At 38.7% G+C, this 22,352-nt stretch overlaps 2 protein-coding genes across 6 annotated transcripts in view; one reads left to right on the top strand and one right to left on the bottom strand.

Moving 5' to 3' along the window:
• The window catches only part of LOC103023416 (A disintegrin and metalloproteinase with thrombospondin motifs 9), a 94,786-nt gene extending 89,733 nt beyond the window's left edge, over positions 1–5,053 (top strand). Inside the window, exons 38-40 of the mRNA XM_022682812.2 lie at positions 1,508–1,612; positions 3,709–3,814; positions 4,973–5,053. Coding sequence (XP_022538533.2) covers positions 1,508–1,612; positions 3,709–3,798 — 195 coding nt within the window. The 3' untranslated portion in view covers positions 3,799–3,814; positions 4,973–5,053. The remainder of the gene's footprint in view (positions 1–1,507; positions 1,613–3,708; positions 3,815–4,972) is intronic.
• The window catches only part of LOC103029679 (solute carrier family 2, facilitated glucose transporter member 9-like), a 1,095,244-nt gene that overhangs the window by 881,257 nt on the left and 191,635 nt on the right, over positions 1–22,352 (bottom strand). The gene's annotated exons all lie outside the window — the stretch shown is intronic.

Here is a 22,352-nt window from a genome sequence, read left to right as displayed (position 1 = left end):
CATACATCACCCAAAAATCTGGAAGTTTTGTGGCCCTTTCGGAGGATTTTTTTGGGAGTGGCAATGTTTTCATGCTATCTTGCAGGAGTCTGCTGACAGAAGGATCTGAGTGGCTTAGCTGAATAAGACACCGACACTATGACCCGAAAATTGCTTTGCCATCAGCAGTCAAAGCCTGAGAGAACACAACAGGCCTTCCTTTTTCTGGGTGGGTAGATGGCGCTCTCTTCCCTTATCACTCCCATGGTGATACTGGCTGGAGAAGGCTTCTGTTGGCTGATGTATCAAAACTGGGGATCCAGCACCTGATTGGCTCAAATTTCTCTCCAGTTTAACATCCACCTACATATTAGGACTCCATCTCTTGCAAAGATCCCAAAACTAGGATGGTCAGGACAACATGCGTCACCTCTGATACATGTGAACGAATCAAACACGAGATGTTCCATTAGGCTTTTCTTTTACTATAAAGAGGTAACAAAGATGGGTGCTGGCAGACAAAGAATAAGGAGTACAGAAACAGCGACAGTAAAAGAAAGAAAAAGCCTCGGCAAAAAAAAAAGTAAAATGAATAAAGTGTGTCTCTTCTCTCTGGACACTTCCCACCGCTTCCATCGAGACTTTGGATGTCAAACTCAGTCTCTTAAAAGAAGACGGCTGTCCAGACAACACACAAACCATCTAACTTTAAAACCCCGCTGTGCAGCCAGCCACAGAGATCTGACACTTCCGTCACTCGTCCACCAGCTCTCTTTCTTTCGCTCTATTTCTCTGCCCGCACTCTTTTTACTTCATTTTCTCTCCCACTCACTCAGTCTCTTTCTGTCCCCGGCCCTTGTTCCGTAGTCTCTTAGCTCCCCGGCTGAGAGATGGGCTTCAGACGGGCAGCAGACAGCTGCCACTGCTGGGAAGAACCCAATGAATCAGAGGCTTTTACATTACTTTCTTTCCTGCTCAAGTCACTGGAGGGGAAGTGCAGCGCTGCCTGTCACTGCAGTACAAATGTATTTCAGAGCACTGCTCTATTCCACCAGGTTCAGCTGGTGTCTCATCCTGTATTAACCCTTAAACCCTGCATTTTATCTCACACTTCAATACTCTCACAGTAACTACACAATCATTATAGGCACCGAAATAGAACCACCAGATGTGCTAAAATAGTTTAAAACAGTTACCAAAAAATAATGTATTTTTGAATAGTTTGACAGTTATCACTGTGACACCTGCATGCTAGCATCAGCACACTTAAAGCATAATCCATTAAATCAATAGAAGACTTGTGTATGTGGTTTTCAACACACATGCACACAGACTTTTAACCATATATACATTTTTATAGAATTAAGGATTGGCTCTAGAATAACTATCTACAGAGGTCTGACGCCTCTGAGGGGTATAAACTGCAATACAGACCTGGCTGATGAGGCAACGCTGTTATGTTGTTCTCCAGCACCATCTACTGTTGAGCTTGTGCTAAATGTGTGTGTTTGGTGTTGTTGCTCCTCAGGGTCGGTTCAGGATCAATCTCTCAGGAACGGGATTTCAGGTGGCTGAGAGCACAAAGTGGATCTCTCAAGGGAACTACGCGGTGGCCGACATCCACAAGTCTGTGGTACGTCTCTAGATACTCAGATAGCGCTTCCCTTATCTTATGTACCTGACAGGCTATCATTCGGTCAGTTTATCTGCCTGTCTATATTTAATGTTCATGAATCCAACCAGATGACCAGTCTACCTATCCACAACCATATGTCTACAAATCTGTAGAGTCTTTTTTGTGATTTAGCCATCCATCCATCCATCCATCCACCAATCCATCCAGTGTTATTTTCATACACCCAACTGTCTATCAGTCAGTCTGTCTATTCATCTATCCACCTCCTGGTTTTGTCTATCTAATCATCTATTTTCCTGCCCTGTCTCGCTATCAACGCATTTGGCCATTCTATGTAAATGTTCGTCTGTCTGTCTATCTATCTATCTATCTATCTATCTATCTATCTATCTATCTGTCTGTCTGTCTGTCTGTCTGTCTGTTCTGGATAATGTTCATACACCCAACTGTCCACCAGGCTCTTTCTGTCTTTCAATCCAACCATGCATTCATCTATCCATCCATTGGTTTTGTCTATTTAGTCATCTATTTTCCTGCCCTGTCTCTCTATCAACGCATTTGGCCATTCTATGTAAATGTTCATCTGTATATCCATCCATCTGTCTGTCCATCCATCCATCCATCCATCCAGAGTAATTTTCATACACCCAACTGTCTATCAGTCTGTGTCTATTCATCTATCCACCTACTGGTTTTGTCTATTCAGTCATCTATTTTCCTGCCCTGTCTCTCTATCTACGCATTTGGCCATTCTATGTAAATGTTCGTCTGTCTATCCATCTATCTATCTGTCTGTCTGTTCTGGGTCATGTTCATACACCCAACTGTCCATCAGGCTCTTTCTGTCTTTCAATCCATCCAAGCATTCATCTATCCACCCAGTGGTTTTGTCTATCTAGTCATCCAAATGTGTCCGTCCGTCCATCCGTCCGTTAATCCACCCATCCAACTCCATTTACATATCCAACCATCATTGTCTGTGTGTAATGTCCGTACATCCAACTACCTTTCTATCCTTCCATAATTCAGTCCATCTCTGTCTATATACTCATCTATCCATGTTCTGTGTAATGTCCATATATCCTATTATCCTTCAGTCTTTCTATCCACCCATCTACTTACCTATTATTCCATCTGTTGATTCATTCATCCATCTACTTACCTCTCGCTCTAATAAGTCATATATCCCTCTGTCTATGAATCTATCAATCTGCCTATCAATTTATCTGCCCAACTATCATTCTGTCTGTCCATCTATCCATTCTATCTGGATGTCTGTCTGCCCACCCATCCATTTACCCACCAACATATCGTTCTGTAAACCGACCCATCTGTCTACAAAATGTACTAATCTGTGTGTTTGGCTTTCAATCGGCCCATTGGTCAAAGTATCTTTTTCTCATCTCTGTTATAAAGAAGTAAAGGTTTTTATAAAATCTAAAAAAACAAACAAAAAAAAAACGTATTTGGTAAAGAATTCCAGTGCGTTTTATAATCGAGGCCCCTGAAGAGCTCATCGCCTCTCCTCTTTGTTCTGGAGCCTCAAGAGCCCAGGCAGCAAGTACCACTGAGCAGCTGCTGAGAGCGGCCAGACCTCCCTTTTGTTTTGTAATGGAAATCAGTCAGGGACACTTTTTTGGCAGGGAGTAAAAAGGCTGTGAGTAAAAGCGCCGCTGACTCAAGAGGCCAGCGAACAGAAAATCAGTTGTAGCAGGTCAAGAGTGTGTGGAGAGCCCTGCTGGACTGAATATCATGCCAACGAGAAGCTGGCGGACACTTGTATCCTGGGTGTTACCAAAAACATAGCTATATACGAGTTGCTGTTTTCAAGATTCTGTTATAAAATGCTGTTTTTTTTATATATATGTATATATAAATGAATGAATTAATGGATGGATTATATTTTGTCCATTTATAAATATGCAGTTTGTAGTAACATTTAACTGGTGTGTAAGGAAGCATATTTAATGCACATATTACTTAAAGTTTTTTTTTTTGTCCCATATGCAACCCAAATCACATAATTAGAAATGTCCTGCTGTTTTATATGTAAACACTCTCAGTCTCACATGCAGTTTCTTTCTTGCCCTCAGGATGGCAGCAGAGTAACAGGAACGTGTGGTGGCTATTGTGGAAAATGCACTCCGTCCTCTGGCTCCGGCCTTCTCGTCCAAGTCACATGAACCACATAAGTATAAGGTTAGATATGATTTCTTCTACAGATTTTAAGAATTTTAACTGTTTGGATGTATATTAGTGGTTGGAGGGATTTAATGTGGTAGTTTGACAAAAATCTGATCTGTAATTTAATAAGCCTTTGATTTTATGATACCCAAACTTTTGCTTCAGTCTAGACACTAATCTAACATTAACTTAACCCAAATCTAACCCCAAATTTGAACATAATAGATAATCATCAAATGAGGCTAAATTATAAAAATGAAAATAATATTTAATATACCACTTATGCCTGCTTGTGATCTAAGAAAGGGGGTCCATCTCCTGATGCATTGAAGGTTCGATGGATAAAGAGATCAAAAATATTATGAAAATATTAGACCAGCGAGGAGACATCCATTTCTCTGTGTAGAGGATAACAAGGAAGTGACGTACACAGAGGTATCTTGGGTAAAATAAATGTAAACTTGTAGAAAGAATAATATAACTTAAAAATATTCTTTAAAAAAAATATATATATATATTAAAAAATACATTAATTCCAACATTCATGAAATAAATAATAAACAAAAGAAATGAGCGCCACCTAGTGGTTTAAAAGTTAAGAACAAAACTGTCTTCTTGCTGCAAACACAACAACCCTAAGCATTTTCATTTTAACTCTAATCAAATCCTAATTCTACATACATTAACCCCAATCTAATCCTAATTCTAATCATATAAACCCTAATCATAGCCCAACATTAACTGAACCCTAAACTATCCCTAATTTAAAACACATCAATACTAACCCTGGCCTAAGAGTAATTCTTCACATATTAATTCTAACGCTATTCAAAACAAATGAACCCTGACCCAATCCGTATTATTACCACTACCCCAACCCTAACACTAACCTAATCTAGCCCGGACCTAATTCATGGACTAATTCATATATTCCCACCAATTTAGCCCCATTTATTCACAGTAAAGAAAAAGTAAACTAGACAGCCAACCACAACAGGACAAAAATAAAAAGAATTTAAAAAACTTTTTGTCATACAGTGTACATACATACAAAAGTGGGAAAAGTAGACTTTAGGGTTAAACTCTCTATATGAGAGTAACCCATTAATTTCAAGAAATTCCATGATATGGATTCAGGATCCCAGATATATCTTTATCATCTTTCTTCAACAGGTTTCTTCAGGACTTTCCTGGCGTTTCTCTCTCTCAGTGGTGCTAAAGGCAGTGAAGAACAGTGAAGAACCCCAACCCACCACCCCCCCCCCCCTACGTCCCCCAAACTTCCGCTTGTACATATGTAAATGACAGAGATGTATGTTGTGTAAAAACTGTGTTGAATTTATTTATTATAATCCACATTTATTTTTATATTGTGCAATTATTTAAATTCTAACTAAAGCCATTTGTTTGTTTCTTTTTTTGCCATATTTCCTACTTTTTGTTATTTCTATAAAGCCATAACATACGACGAGCTGTTATGTTACTCATCACTTAATTACACACAACACATTGCAGCTGGCCACAATAAGGTATATTTTTTATTGTTATTTTCAGTATTGGATAATTACATGTAGGGATTTTAGAGTTTAGTCATTTTTAATAATCTTAAGAAGCCATAGTAGTAAGAATTGGACTGGTTGGATGTACAGTGTAGAATGGACATTGGGATGGTAAGGTGCTATTCAACCCATTGTAGAACTTTATACTTAAAATTACGTACAAATCAGTAAGGTTAAGGTCCTGGAATAGGGAAGAACATTCAGAATGTGACAGAAAATCAGCCAGAGAAAGTAGATGTACAGTTCTAAAAAAATAAGAGACCCCTTAAAAATGAAGAGTTTCTTTGATTTTACCAAATTTAAAACATCTGGAATATAATCAAGAGAAAGATGGATGATCACAAGCCATGAAACCAAGCTGAATTGCTTGAATTTTTGCCCCAGGAGTGAGTAGCATAAAGTTATCCAAAAGCAGTGTGTAAGACTGGTGGAGGAGAACATGCCAAGATGCATGAAAACTATGATTAAAATCAGGGTTATTCAACCAAATATTAATTTCTGAACTCTTAAAACTTTATTAATATGAACTTGTTTTCTTTCCATTATTTGAGGTCTGAAAGATCTGCATCTTCTTTGTTATTTCAGCCATTTCTCATATTCTGCAAATAAATGCTCTTAATTACTATTTTTATTTAGAATTTGGGAGAAATGCTGTCTGTAGTTTATAGAATAAAACAACAATGTTCATTTTACTTAAACATATACCTATCAATAGCAAAATCAGAGAAACTGATTCAGAAGCTGAACTGGTCTCTTAATTTTTTAAAGAGCTGTATGTTAATGTGACCTTGGAACTTGCTGAGATTTAGAAAGCAGCTCAGATTTCTCCAGCTGTGTGCCAAAAGGTGCTTGATCTAGGTTAGCGGTTCCAGGTGCAGAAGCAGGTGGCATTATTCCCGCTCTAAAGAAATGGTAGGCGGAACTGAGGGGTGACTTTTGTTGTGGTGGGGAGGCGGAGTTCACAATGGAGGAGGGAAAGCTGGAGCGAGTTCATACAGAATATCAGAAGGACGTGTACAGAGAGAAGGGCAAGATCTTTGTATGTTGGTCCTACAGCTGGTAGTTAGGAATAAGACTGGAAAAAACTCCAAGTTTTAAATAACAAAAACCACTCACTATGACTCCAAGAGGGCAAGGATGGGCGCATGCCTCCTCCGATACATCTGAAGTCAGTTACCCCTTCTTTTCCAAATGCTACAAATGCAGCATCACTAGGGAATCAACAAAACATTTGGAGGAAAGTGTGGTAATTTACCCACCCAAAGAGAGCATGACCGATTGTGCTCTCTCAGGCTCTGGCTGCTGATGGCAACTGAAACAGCAGCATGACCAAGGATTTGCCCTTGCAATCCTCAGGTTATGGTTTCAGTGTCTTAGTCTGCTGAGCCACTCAAAGCCATAGAAAAAACCTGTTAGTCCTCCTAACTTGTTGTCACGGTTCCGCAATTTCATCCATGGACTTTCCGTTGCCATGTCTATGTCTTCTTTTGTTTTTTTCCAACCCCTTTAAAGCCACTCTCTGGTGAGAATGGGTAATTGCACAGAGAATCATTTTAAACTGGGCGGGTGTGATGCAGTCTCCTTTCAGAGCGGATAAATCCGATTCCAGGTTATATTTTGTCAAAGAGAGAGAGAGCATGCTCAGTCAGAAACTTCACTCCTTCGTTTCTTCGTTTTTACTATGAGTGAATGAGCTACTGATATCGGAGTTCCCCTTCTGAAGTCTCCATTGCTCCACCAGCCGCTCGCATTCAGTAAAACTGAGCCGGATCCTTTCCTTTTTGAGAGGCTGTACATAAAGACGCATGACGTGGCCAGAGGAACTCCTGCGAAAAGCGACCGGACACCCCAGTTTTTAGAATGAATAGATTAGGCATAGCAGGGATGGTCGTTCCAACACTCTGGTACCATTAAACACAATATTTTGTACCTTCTTCACTCAGAAATGCTTCTGCTTTCAGTTTGGAAACAAAATTGACACTTTAAGGAGACCATATGAGCACCTCGATCCTGTGCCATCATTCTACCAGCTTGGCATGTGACTCCCAGCATTTGGGTCAGGTACATGATACATTCCCCCTCATCCAACTCCAGAGAACTTGGCTGAGCATGAACCGCTCTCCATCCACTCCCACCTGGGCAAGAGAAGGAGGGATCTAGGGATCTGGGAAAGTGACTAATGTCCTGGGCATAGGTTCAGGAGAGGGGCCCATTTCATTCTAAGGAGTCAGGACTGAAGCGGGACCACATTTTCCCAGTTGGAACTCAAGAGGGAGACCTACAAGATGCTGTGATAGAAGGATGGTATCCAAGTGGGAGAAGAGTAGGTAGGGAAGAAACTGGGAACCCTCTGAATTTTTGTTCCTTCAGTTTTGCTGTAGAACAAGGATTAGACTCTTCCAGTCCTCCAGTCAGCTTCTGACCATCCACCACAGGATCTTGTCTTTGCTGCTCTTAGCACTTTTTAGAAGCAATAGGAAGATACATGCCCTTTGAAGGACTTGTCAGAGCATGTTTCTAACAGGGTTCATGCACTTTTTTTTAACCATTACATTTCCATGATTTTTTCATGACTTTTCAAAAAGAGCTCCATTGTGTAGGGCTAAATAACTGAACTTACTCTTAGCTGAGGTATTTGTTAGCTCAAAATAGATTTTCTGCATCGATTAACAGAAACACATAGATTTGTAGACCAAATTTCCATGAATTTTTCAAAACTTTCTGTATATTTTTATTTTTCCATTTCCAAATTCCATGACTTTTCCAGATTTTTAATGACCGTACGAACCCTGTACTAACATTTCTAATCAGAATCGAAAGCTATTAGCAGTATGCATAATGAATCATTAGGAGACATTAGTTTTCACACGTTATTAGACATGCTAACGTGCGGTTTTGGGTTATTAAATCCATAAATCTTTCAAGTCTACTGGATTTCCTGTCGAAAGTGTCTGAAAGGAAAGAGTGAGAGTCACAAACTGTGAGGGAAGTTTCGGAATGCCTCTGTAGCTGCTTCTCTCCAGAGTTTAGTGCCAGGCTTGTGGGAGCGGAGACATGACAGCTCAAAGCAGAAGAGAGCAGCTTTGTGGTTGTGCTGCAGTCTGAAGACACTCCAGCTTTACTGATCAGTCAGGTTGTGCATTAAAGAGCTCTGTGAATAGATGGGCGACCGTGAGAACCTTTAAGCATGAGAGGAAACGAGTGATCTATCGTTTTTTGAGCTTTACTTTCAACTTCAGCAGGTGAGGAAAAGTTTGCTTCAGATACAGGATATGTTGTTCATTGTTGAATGTAATGTTATTTCAGGGGAAGAGGTGTTTACAGTGTACTGACAGTGTCCATGAGCCCAAGGTCACTAGACTGCATTCTCTGGGTGATGGAGATTGATACAACAGATACAATATGGGGATGAGTTGCAGTGACAGAAATGTCACAGAAATATTCTTGTCCAACATCTAGTGTAAAGTCTTACACAAACGCTTTTGTTGTTAAATGCAATCAAATCCTCACAGCAATGGTCTAAAATCTAATAGCTTTCCTTGGATATTCAAGACAGTTACTCAATCTCAAAAGTAAAGCTCCAGTTTTAGCTTTGCTTAGTTAACGTAGCCTTACCCAAGCTTCGGAGCACGTATTCAATAAGATAAGATAACAACCTTTGCAGAGTTATCTTATTTTAGCTCAGCGTTAGCTAGAGTTAGCTGTTCTAAACTAAAGAATCAAAATTTGGATACCAAAAATATCTTACTTGATTGCCTGCATCTTGCATGAGTAATAAAATATGTTCATTAGATATTTCTCAGAACTGTTTCTCTTAAAAATCTGACTGATTAGTATGAAGACAAAACTTTTTAGAGATTTTTTAGAATTTATGAAAAATAGCTCAAGCACCTTACCACTTCCCAGTCCACACTATATTTAAAAAAACTTAAAATGTATTTTGTGTTATTTTATTTTTTTTTGTTTGTTTTTATTTTGTTGACTTATTTTCTGAATTTCAGAATACCTCACATTCTTTGGCCGCTGTTGTGCTTGTGTTCTGTTTCTAGCCATTTTTGTTTTTTTTACAGTTTTATTGTAGTTGTTTTAAATTAATCTTTTTTTGGCTGTCACTATGTATTTTGTTTTATTATTGTTTTTATGAGCTATATTTGTCAGGGTACGGACTCTTGTGTTTTTCTTTGTTTTGTTTTTTTGCTACGTGATGGAACATACACCCAATACAAACAAAAAGTAGCAAGGCTACGTTGACATTACCAGACTGAAGTGACTCAAATCCTTTTTGCCTGATTGTGACAAAGATCTGATTTTGGGTTTTTAAGGATATGTGGACATGTCATATACATTTTTTCCTTTCCTCAAATCAGATTTTATAGGTTGACTGTCTGCACTGTTATTCGCAAATGATCAGACTGAAAATGCATGTCCAGACATCACAAGCGTATCTGTATGGGTTGCCATGGTAACAATACAGGCATCAATAACTATAAGTAGCCACATTGTTAAATCCCTGAACTTCCATCACTTTGGATTAGATGAGGTAGATGTTTCTTTTAGTGTAAGTGACAAAAAATACTCTAATTACAATCTAATTTGAGCATTCAGACTGAGCTTAATCAAATGTGGTTTGGATCTGATTGGCGAAAAAAGAGATTTTGGGGTGTTTCGCTGTTTAGACTATCAAAAAAAATCTGGATTAAATTTAGACAGCATGGCAAAAGTCTGAATTGGCCATGCATTCTAGACTGGTCTTTTATATGTAGTCCTGGATCAGATATTTATCCGATTTGTGGACATGCAACATAATATAGGCAATTTTAATATACGCATTCTAAATTATCACGTTTGCCATACTATCTATATTGTATTCAGATTGATTTCAAATAGTCTGAGAAGCAAACAAATAAATAATAATTTTTAAAAAATCAGATCCAAACCCCATTTTGAGGTTCTGTGACTGAATGCAGATTACGCATCAATACAGACTGATACAAAAATCAGAATTAAATTAAAGAGGCTTGTAATGTGAATGTAGCCTTAAACTGTCTAGGAATGACGTCACTGTTTTCAATTTCTTAAACCAGGTATTGACTTTTCAGAGGTGAAAGTGCTCTTAGGAAATCCAGCCATACCAGCCATAACTTCAGAGATGGTGCTATTTACATTATAGTGTATCAGATTCTTATATTGAGGGTCTTAATTAAGATGTATTGTTGTAAAACTGACACTGAAGTGTTTGTGATAAGGGAACAGTTTTACTCTCTGAATGTGTTTATATCACTGCTGTTTTTTTTTTTAACAGTTTTCATATTATATCCCAACAATCTGAACACTGACTGGCCTCTTTGTGCCTGCTATGCTAGCTGTGCCTTTGGGAGTTGTGTTCACTAGCTGCCTTAAAAATACTGATGCACTTACTGTGAACTCAGTACATCAGTTACAGAGTCTTCTACATTATGTTTTTTAGGCTACATAGGGAGTTCCTAACACACATGAAAGTGTAACTTTCTGAAGGCTAACTTGGCTAACTATGTTAGTGGACTATGAATAGAACAGCCACCAGTTAGCATAATGGCTAATGTGTGTTCATATCTTCTTTCACTGTTAGAAATATTAGTATTTTTGCTAATATTGTAGCCAACAGTGAGCATGGCTTGTAAGCAAACATCCTTGTAATGCTAACTGACAGGTTTTCGCCTTTATTTACTGTTAGCAAAAATGCTAATTTTGTAACCAAACATTATCATGATGTCATTTGTGTGATGCTAACAAGTGTGCTCACCTTTTTTAAAAAATCCTACTATTGTAACCAGCAGATAGCATTGCTATTAGCATTATGCTATGTTCATCTTCAATCACAATTAGCAATATTAGCAAAATGCAACAACTGTAACAAACTAGAACAGCTAGCATGGTGGCATTGTGTAATACTAACTGATGTATTCACATTCTTTCAAAACATTGCTAATACTGTAGCCAACAGCTAGCATGGTGTCATTTGTGTCATGCTGAAACTGAAAAGACTGACAAACATTCAGCTTCATTCACAGCTAGCAATTTTAGCATGGGTGCTAATATAATCAAAGGTTAGCATGATGTCATTTGTATAATGCTACATAAAACTGACTTATTCACATGCTATTGTAGCTAATAGTTAGAATTATGTTGTTTGCATTATGCTAACTGTAAGGTATTCACCTTAATTCATAGCTAGTAATATTAGCAAACATGCTAATATTATGATAATTAGTTAGAATGTTTTATTATGACAAATTTATAGATAACTAATATTGTAACAGTTAGCATGATGTAATTTGGATAGTGCTAACTAAAAGACATTCAGCTTCCTTCACAGTTAGCAATATTAGCAAACATGTTAATACTGTTACAGTCAGTTAGCATGATGTCACTTGAGGTATCAGTTGGCAATATACAATCCACAGCTAGCAATATTAGAAACTATTTGCTAGTATTATAACCATTATAAGCAAAAAAAAAGCTAATGTTGTATCCAAAAAGTAGTATGACGTAAATTGTGCAATGCTAACTACTATCCATTTCCAAGTTATTCACCTTCTTTCAAAAATGCTAATATTGTAAACAGCAACCATTAACAATCTTTTTTTCAGTGCTAACTGATCTGTAAACACGTTCATTCTGTGTTAGCATTGTTAGCATTTTTACTGAAACTGTTTTCTATTTTTACATTTGCTTTCTCAGGTGCTCTGATTTTTTTGTTGTTGTTTTTTTTTTTATGAGGTCAGGCACTTTTGACCAATCCACACTGACCACAAGGTTGATAAATGAGACTTATTTGAAAGATCTTTTCTATTCTTTTTATTAAATATAGGCTTTGTATTTATTATATTTCCATGGGTGTTTTTGGTCAATAGGTTTGTAATTATTATTTATGTACGCCTTTGTATGTTATGTTTGCCAATTGTATGATTCTTGTATTGGATCACGTAAGGGAATAACCATAATGCAATAAAGTCTAACTTAATAAAATCTGCTGTTTGTTGTCTGTATGCATTTCTCTAATAATCTCCCTTTGGTGTGACCTTAATATATTTAAGTAGGACAGACTGAAAGATTAATCCAGTGAAACCAGTGCACTTCAGTCTTAGTGCAGGGGCTTAGTGATTCACTCATAGTGTCGCACTTGTAGCATACTTCACTGCAGATTCATACAGCATACAAAATATTGTAATTTAGAGCATTTATTTGCAGAGAACAAGAAATGGTTGACATACCAAAAACGCAGGGCTTTGAAACCTCAAATAATGCAAAGAAAACAAGTTCATATTTATAAAGTTTTAAAGCTCACCTTCCGCGAAAATCCGATTTTTCTTGTTTTTTGTGGAATACAGTAGGTCTCTCCGAGTTGAATGTGTACACCTGCACATTAAACTGTTTTGCAGCCCCCATTGTCTGCAGGAGCTAAGCAAAGAAATCCCCCCTCCCCCCCCCCCCCCTCCGAAAAACGGGTGAATTTTGAATTATCTTTCTGCCTACGTAGGCAGAAACTCACAGACCAGCCCACCTTGGCTCGAGAAACTCCCAGAGGCGGAGCTGAAGCGACGCAACATCACCGCTCATCAGTTAAGGTGCTTACACACTGAACGCGGTATGCCGCGCGGCATTCCGCTGTGCTGCCGCTCTACTCTACGCTGGTCAGTTGCGGGTGCGTTGCGCTGCTGCTGACGCCAAGCGTCTCCTGCTGATAATAGGCGGAGTTTTCTAAAACCCATCACCTCTGCGAGCGGTGTTTTGTAGTTTTGAGTCTCTACAGCCTCTGTGGATCTGTATCTGTTTCTCAGCCTCAGAACAAAGCTCTGATTCTTCTCTTCCTCTTGTTATCTCTATATGAGTGTAGGGAAGTGATGTACAGCTGAGGGGATTCACTAATCGCTATTATTAGTCTCTCGCGCACGTTTATTGTTGTTTGGACTACAGTTTCTCTCTAGTCGCGTGAGTTTACGTCATGCGTTTTCTGCCGAGGTACCGCTTGCCGCGAGGTCAAAGTTGAACCATGTTGAACTTTGCCCGCGGTAAGCGGTAGCGCGGTGGAGGCGTGGTTATGGGCGGGGAAACGCGCCGCTTTCCGCTCTGCTCCGCGGCAGCGACGCACCGCTCTACCGCTCTAGACACTATTGAATCCTATGGGGGTCAGCGTACCGCGCCGCACCTACCGCGTGCAGTGTGTAAGCACCTTTAGGAGGTGGGAGGCAGTGAGCGGCAGAGCGGTGGAGGGGCGTCGCAGTGCTCCTAGCCAATCAGAGGAGAGATATTTGCATGCTGTTTGCATGTATGAATATTCATGAGCAAAGCTGGAATCCGGTCATTTTGGACACACCCCTAAAACAGTCCATTAAAAAAGAGCTATACAGAGACACCTGAGCACTTTTTTTTTTACAAAAACGGCTCACATGTCATTCATTCATACTAGAGACCACAACTAGACATTTTAAAATGAAAGAAAAAACGACGGAAGGTGAGCTTTAAGGGTTCAGAAATCAATATTTAGTGGAATATCCCAGGTTTTTAATCACAGTTTTCATGCATCTTGACATGTTCTCTTCACCAGTCTTGCACACTGCTTTTGGATAACTTTAAGCAAACATTCAACATTTCCACAGCTTGGTTTGATGGCTTGTGATCAACCATCTTCCTCTTGATTATATTGTGGAGGGTTTTAATTTGGTAAAATCAAATAAATTTTTTTTGTTTGTTTTTATTTGAAAAGTGTGACAGTTTTTAATTTTTTGTTCCTTCTGTTCAGCTGCAAAATGCACTTTTTAAAATCTCTATTTCAAGTATGCCAAAGAAAATGTGTTCCAGTGTTCCAGTCTGGATATCTGTTAAAACGCTTGTTTTTTTGCATGTCAGCAAATGATGGTCTGACCTCCTACCAGGGTTAACCTCTTTATGTCAGTGTATATAGCCTGCATTTGTACTTTAAAGTCACTCCAACCACCCCCCACCCCGTGGCCAACACACACACACACCATCTCTCAGGCCCATTAGTTCAGAGCTATAGTTGCTCGTTGCAGGCTCAAGGCCATGCTGTTGACTTCCTGTCACAGTCTATTCACAGGGAGCACAGTGGGAATATTAAAGCAACGTTTTGACTCTGGGGCAGAATGAATGTGCATCAAATTAAGCAGCGCGATGCTGTTTTGTGTAGTTAGCACAAGTCTCCTCCCGTCTTTCGCTCTGTCTAGTGTAATATCCTGGATGATTCATGATAGCAAACAGTGTCGTCTGTATAGAAAACGCAGTGCTGCAGTGTGTATCGCTTCGACTCTGAAGTCTAGCATCCCTAGAGTTCAAATTAAACCGTGATTATGAGGTTAAAGTACAGAACGTGCACTCTAATTTGACTGCATTTACATCTGCATCTATATTTGAGTCGACCGCACCAAAATCACTGCTCCTTTTAGTAGCCAAATGGCACAAGAAGCTAACTAAAGGTTTAGGGATGAGGATCAAAAGTTTTGGCGTTTATGTTCGGAGGCTGTTACTGTCTCCCTTCAGCATGAGGACCAAAGATGATGCTAATTAAAGTGTTAAAGCTGGTAATGCATGCTATTGTGAGGCTAAAAAAAATCTGAATAAAGATAGCTAAATACTGTAGACAAGCTTTAAAAAAAAAAAAACAGCAGCAGTCATACTAATTGTAGTAAAAGGATGGTAGTGTGCATATACTGCATGAAATATCACAATTCTCACAAAGCTCAGAATGGCTGCCCTGCACATCAATAGTAGCTAAAGGTATAATTCCATCATTTTTAATTATTTTTAAGATGCTTTGTTGTGGTCTCTAGTATGAATAAATGCCATGTGAGCCGTTTTCTGTATATAAAAAAAATAGAAGTGCTCCGGTGTTTCTGTATAGCCCTGCTTTATTTCACTGGATTAGTCGTCTCTGAAGAAAGATAGGATTTTTGCTCTAGCTCATGAATATTCATACATGCAAACATATCGCCTTTGATTGGCTAAGCGCACTACAGCTCTAAAAACTCAAAAAGACTAAATGTTTTCAGTGATTACAGCCTTAGGTGTAAAGATATAGCCCACCCCTGTTCCAACTTCTATATGTGGATAGAAGTTCTATCTATGTTTTCATGATATTTGGATGTAGTAAATTATCATCAACAGTGCTAACCTGGGTCTTGTATCTAGATTAAACCGTTCTGCTTTATCAGTTATGCAAAATAAAAAATAAAATAAAAAACATTTTGGATTATATTTTAATCTTAAGGGTGGAAGGGGCTTTTAAAACTTCTAGCTCTGCTCTGGGGAGAATTCTTCATGTTAACATCCAGCTAGCTAGCTAATGCACAAGGACCAAATGCAAAGTTTTTGAATCACTTTTTGATTTTGGCATAGTCCAAGTGTGCAAGGCAACACAATAGCAAGCTATAGCAACAAATTGCAAAATGTAAGGCCTATTTCCAAAAAAACATGCTTGAACAAATATGGCTGGTATTTTGTAGTAAATCAACCTTCAAATATAAGCCAAATATAATGTATGTCAAATACAATGACTTCTGAAATAAGATCTTAACACCTATTACACAAATCCTCCCAATGTTACAAAAGCTTTATATCTTCAATTTTTCACTTTTTGAGATAATGAGAATCTGCCAATTTTTCTCTTTATATTGTGTCCAAGTATATCTTTAGAAAGTAACTAAAAGAAATGCTCCATAATTACTTGGAAAAATATATTTTACACTGCCTTTTTTCAAAAGAAATAATATTAGCATATAGAATACTTTTCCTGTAAAGCTGATGTTCATTTTACTGGTATGGCAATAGCAGATGTTGTCCAGTCAGCTGATGCTGTGGAAGGTACAGTACCTGCTCCAGGTGAGGCCTGCAGGTCACCCGAGCCTGTTACTGTTTACCGTCACCATGGTTACCCAGCTTGCATGAATGCAACCTGAACTAGTGTTGCAGAACAGCTGCAGGCTTGATTACCCACAATCCTGCTGCACTCGTCTTCTCTTAATCAAACACTAGGGGTCCATGAACTGCTTTAAGGATGAGTGTTGGAGCTTTTTACATTTCATATCAGTCTTTACAGTACACCAGGGGGTTTCACTTCACGGCCCACCTATTTGTAACTATTTTTAACAGATTAAGGCTCCCAGGGAGACAAAATATTTTTTTAATGTGAAATAGTTTAAGGTATGAAGAAAAAAAAAAGTTACTTCTTCTTAATATTTATATTTGTGCTGTTCTATTAAAGTTCACTTTATGCTGCATTCTGCTGACTTCATGGAGATGAGGATTTCATTTTCCAGCAGGACTTGGCACACTGCCAAAAGTATCAAATTGTCTTATATAATATTCTAAGTCTAACACTGTTTTTTTATTCACTGGGTTTTTATTGTCTGTAAGTCATTATCACGAACAATAAAATAAATAAAAGTGTTTTTATTATTTTTTTATTTTTTTTATTTTTTTTTTTACTTGTACCCCTGAGGATGATTCTCATTCCACTGGTAGGGTTTACACAGCCAAATAAGTTTTCTCTATTTAGCTGAGCTGAAGGCCTAAATGATGGATCATGGATGATAGGCTTTCTTGAGGTTATAGATACTGTACGTCACTAGTGCCTTATGAGGAAACTCAAAATACCACCTTTCTTCATTGTATAAACATTAATGAATATTAATGCGTACACATACTGAAACCAGAAAAGCAAGCAATGTGTGTGTGTGCGTGTGTGTCTGTGTACACAGCCCTGGTGATTTTCAAACACATACCTAGACATTCTTCTGCAGATAAAAGGAAAGACTTCACTCACAGTTCAGCTCCAGCCGTTCACCTCACAGGCCTCAGGCTTCCCACAGGAGTCTTCTCACATCTCCTGCAGTACAACATACATTACAACCTGCACGTCTCAGTGGAGACCAACACAATAATCCTCAATATTATCTGTATATTTTTCAGTAGGCAGTCATTGAGCTCTCAGCAATCTTCTCAGGGATGTTTACGAATTAAATGTTATGCACACAATATTTTACACATAAATTAATGAGGAATATACATGAGCAATATGTGGCATCAAATATGGATTTTTTTTTTTTAATTAAAACGTAGGTATTCTAAAATCCCCAAGACTCGCCCCCCAATTTGACTTACTAAAGTTACTGCTTTATTACTCCACATGGTGGTGCTAATTAAATGAATAGGGTGAAACTGTGGTGAAGAATATCGGTTGGCAAATAAATCTTGGTATTTGGTTATTTAGGAGTATTTTATTCTCTTCAGTAACACAGTAGCTGTAAACTATCATAGAAAATTTTCTTGCGATATATCAAGTATCGCAGAACCACAGCATTGTGATATTATTATTATACCATGATAATATTGTATCACTAGCAGACGGAGGACTAATTATATAAACTAAAGTGTTACGTTTTTTATTTGAACTTGAATATGTGCTTTTAAAAGACATGTAATCCAAAAATACCACTAAAAGAAAGTACTTAAAAAATTAAGTCCATTAGAAAATGCCAAAAGTAACCCTCCAGTATACATATAGTTACAGACTATAAAAAATATAAACTACTTACTTACAAACACACTGAAGGATAGTAAACTTGATGCAAACAGTAAATTACATTGAAAACATGAATAATCTTGATTAAGAAATCTGATAAAGAGAGATGGATTTTATCTTAGTAATGGTATTGTTTTCTCAGTGCATGTAAACACTTAACTGGAGTACTCTTGGATTTCTTAGTCTGTGAATGAGTAAAAACAGACCCCGCACCAGACATAAGCAGTTTAACACAGTATTACATTACATTACATCAAATTTGGCAGATGCTTTTGTCCAAAGCGACTTACAATAGTGATGTACATAGAATAAATAGTTAAAGGTAAAAAAAACATTTTTAGACAAGGCCTAAAAGGAAATAGTGGGATAGAGGAGGAAAAGAGGGATAGAAGGAAATAAGGTTAGAAGTAGTTAGTTCGTTAGAGGTGTTAGGAGAGTAAGTGCTCTTTGAAGAGCTCGGTCTTTAGGAGTTTATTAAAGATAAAAAAAATCTGGCAGTGGAAGGTAGTTTGTTCCACCATTGGGGAACGCAGCAGCTGAGCTATCTGTGTACACAGGTAACTAAACACACACTGGCATAATAAGCTAATATACATAACTATGCATAGCATTAGCAGCTGAAGGCTCACAGAGCTCAGAGTGAGTGTGCTGCAGTTCTGAGAGAATGACCCTTGAGACGGTGAGAGTATTACACTGTATTAAGCGGCTCTGGTTATTCGGCTGAAGCCTTTTCTCCTCTCAGAGAATAGTGAGAGCTTCAGGAGCCAGAGCAGCATTCCCTAACACAACAGTCCTTAAACTGGGGTACTGAGGGGGTGGCAAAGAAAAATGGTAAAGGGGTTTCATCTCTTCTATAAACACATTTCAGTTATGTCCTGTTATCATTATCTGATTATTTGATATTAAACAGTGTTGTCTGGTTAAAAATTACGGAGAAATATTGCAAAGCCTGCAATCTTTGTTTTTTAATCTTTATTTATCTTGGAAAAATTAAATAAAAATGTTGTATAAAAGCAATAGGACACTGGAGGTCGAGCTTGCCTTCAGCTCGTGCCTAAGACCAAACCACAGCTGTGATGTTATTCGCAATAACACACTCCCTCTCGTGTTCTGTTGCTTAAAAACTCCCTTCAATCGTGTCGAGCCGTGTCGATTTAAGCTGTAAAGTCTGAATTAGTGTTAAAACTAGTAAAAGGCTGCTAATAAGACAGATGAAGCATTAGCTGCTCAGTGGTTCTCAGTGCATGTTCTGGAGTAGTGCTGCTCCGCAGCTTTTTGGTTTATACTAATTACAGCACACCTGATCCACCTGATCTAACTAATTAACTAACTAATCAATTAGCAAGCCCTCGCTGAGGCTTCTGAGAAGTTCTGAGCCGCTGAGCGTAGCGTTAGCTAAAAGCTAGTATTATTCTCATTACGACTACTACGACTTGTAAAGAGTCAAAAACACAAACAGCAAACTTACCATTTCAGATGTGCCAGAGATCCTCTAGAAAGGATATCACCCACTAAAAACTCACTTCGGGGCGCTGCCGAGTGAGTCCAAAATGATTCAAGGAGACTTTTTTGGTACATGACATGGAACGAAATTGTAATCTCACATTTCAGTTGACACCCAAAAGGGCAATTGTTAAAATAGATAAATATAAGATAAAATAAAATAAAATAGATAAAGATAAATACACAAAAAAGGGGTGAGTAGGCAAGTAGCAGCAACATAAAGTCCAGAGTGCAAGTTTTGCTATAGCAGCATGATAGTAATTGTCCTTGTAAGTGTCAGTGCAGTGTGTTTGGTTAGGTGTTGTTTAAAGCTGCAGTCCGTATGATTTTGTTTCTAAGCTGAAAGCAGAAATATTGTGTTTAATGGTACCAGCTCACGAATTAGTCAGCACACAGTAGCAGCAATGCTAGCGTCTTTTAAAATATATACTAACGTTGTCTTTGATTTTTGAGGAAAATATCTATACTACTTTCCAAAATTAAAGGAATATTTGAGTTTTAAGCAGATTAGCTCCCTTCACCTCTATTCATTAATGGCTTACTCGCTAGATCCCTCTAGTGGTTCATAGTCATTTAGTGATATAAGTGGGTAGGCTCTCTATTAACCAGCTCTGGCTTTGCGTCCTTAGCAACGAGGTAGCTAACTACGCTAGCTAGGTGGTTAAATGGCTAACTCAGCTATCTTAGCTGGCTAAAGTGACAGACCCCAACACTTCCCTCAAAAAAAAAAAAAAAACTGCTAAACGTTTAAAAACGAACCACCCGATTTAAAACGACCATAATAGACTCTGTTAAAGGTTGGTTTGGTGGTTTATTTTCTGTGTTAAGCCTGCTGTTTGTGGGGGACCCGATGCCGCTTTTGGCTCCCCTCAGAGACGCAGCCAGACCCCGGCGCTGCCGCTCACTACAGCCCGAGGACTTGCATGTAAACAAGGCCGCTTCAGTGCCGTTCACAAAAATAAATACTGCCTTAAATTAAATTAAATTAAATTAAATATCTGCACCTGTGGGTTAAATCGTGTAATGTACAGTGCTATGTCCTCATCAGTAGACGTTTTTTTATAGAAATTTTAAAAAGTGAATCTGTTGGCAAGATCCAATGTTCTTTAAAAAAATAGTTTGAATTACTTTTCAAACAGTCGAATCTTTTTAAAAGTAGTTTGAATCCGTTTTCCAAAAAGAGTCGATTCAGTTTTTTAGCTAAGAGCTAGCATGATTCTCTACTAAACAATCTCGTAATTCAGAGGATCCAGTAAACATATTTATTTACCACAAAATAAGATAGAGGCGGACCCCAATCATGGGCATAATGACGCAAGACTGCAGGGACATATACCGTGTATTTGTGGTTTTGCGGGGCTTTCACGGAGAAGAGAAATGCTTGTAAAGATGCTTACACACCGAACGCGGTAGGTATGGCGTGGAGCAGAGCGGAACACGGCGCGTTTTCCCGCCCATAACCACGCCTCTACCGCGGTCAAAGTTCAACATGGTTCAACTTTGACCTCGCGGCAAACGGTACCGCGGCAGAAAACACATGACGTGACTCACGCGACCAGGGAAAAACTGTAGTCCAAACAACTATAGGCGAGGCACTAATATTATAACGACTAGTGAACAACCTCAGCTGTACATCACTTCCCTACACTCATATAGAGAGAACAGGAGGAAGAGCATAATCAGAGCTTTATTCTGAGTCTGAGAGACAGATACAGATCTACAGAAGCTGTAAAGACTCAAAACTACAAAACACCGGTTGCGGACGTGACGAGAAAACCCCGCCTGTTATCAGCAGGCGACGCTCCGCGGCGGCAGCAGCACAACGCAAACACAAGTGGCCAGCGAAATCGCGTTTGGTGTGTAAGAAAACTCAACCAGGAAACTTACCATATCAGCTGTGCCAGAGATCCTCTAGAACGGAGATCACCCTCTTAAAAGTCTCTTCCGATATTGTTAACTACAAAAATAGGTCGAGTAGGCAAGAAGTCCTGAGTGCAAGTTTTGCTATAGCAGCATGGTAGTGTGAATGAAGAGCAGTAACATACGGTGGCTGAGAAAGCCCAACGCAGTGCAAATTGAAAAGCGCTGCAAAAGCACAAAACACATCCATCAAAATTACAACACAGGCGCAGCAAATAGAAAAACGCGCTGCAAAAAGAAAAACGCGCTGCAAATAGAAAAACGCGCTGCAAATAGAACCACAACACAACGGAAGTGAGTCACAACGGAATTTTCCCGGGGGACCTTAAAAGATGCTGTACCAGCTAAGCTGCGTCTTCAGTAACGTCTCGGACTTCACTATGTGTACAAAGGACAATACGTGGCAAACAAGGCGTTTTGTGAAGCAGAACTTTTAATAATATGCACACAACCGTGGTAATCACAGGTAATAAACATTACTTACTTTTCAGAAGCTTGTTTGCCACTTATTGTCCTTTGTATACAGCTGGTACAGCATCTTTTAAGGTCCCCCGGGAAAATTCCGTTGTGACTCACTTCCGTTGTGTTGTGGTTCTATTTGCAGCGCGTTTTTCTATTTGCAGCGCGTTTTTCTTTTTGCAGCGCGTTTTTCTATTTGCTGCGCCTGTGTTGTAATTTTGATGGATGTGTTTTGTGCTTTTGCAGCGCTTTTCAATTTGCACTGCGTTGGGCTTTCTCGGCCACCGTAGTAACACGATAAAGTGTCTCTGTGCGGTTAAAGAGACAGTGTTGTTTTAAATAAGTAATTGTCCTTGTAAAGTGTCAGTGCAGTGTGTTTGGCTAGGCGGAGTTTAAAGTGGCAGTCCATATTGTTTTGTTTCCAAACCAAAAGCAGAAGCATTTCTGATTGGAAAAGGGACAAAATATTGTGTTTAATGGTGCCAGTGTGCTGGAACGACCATGCCTGCTAAGTCTAATATATTCATTTAATATA

The sequence above is a fragment of the Astyanax mexicanus genome, chromosome 24, assembly GCF_023375975.1.
Source record: "Astyanax mexicanus isolate ESR-SI-001 chromosome 24, AstMex3_surface, whole genome shotgun sequence".
NCBI classification, from domain to species: domain Eukaryota; kingdom Metazoa; phylum Chordata; class Actinopteri; order Characiformes; family Acestrorhamphidae; genus Astyanax; species Astyanax mexicanus.
This window is presented reverse-complemented; position numbering and strand designations above follow the sequence as displayed.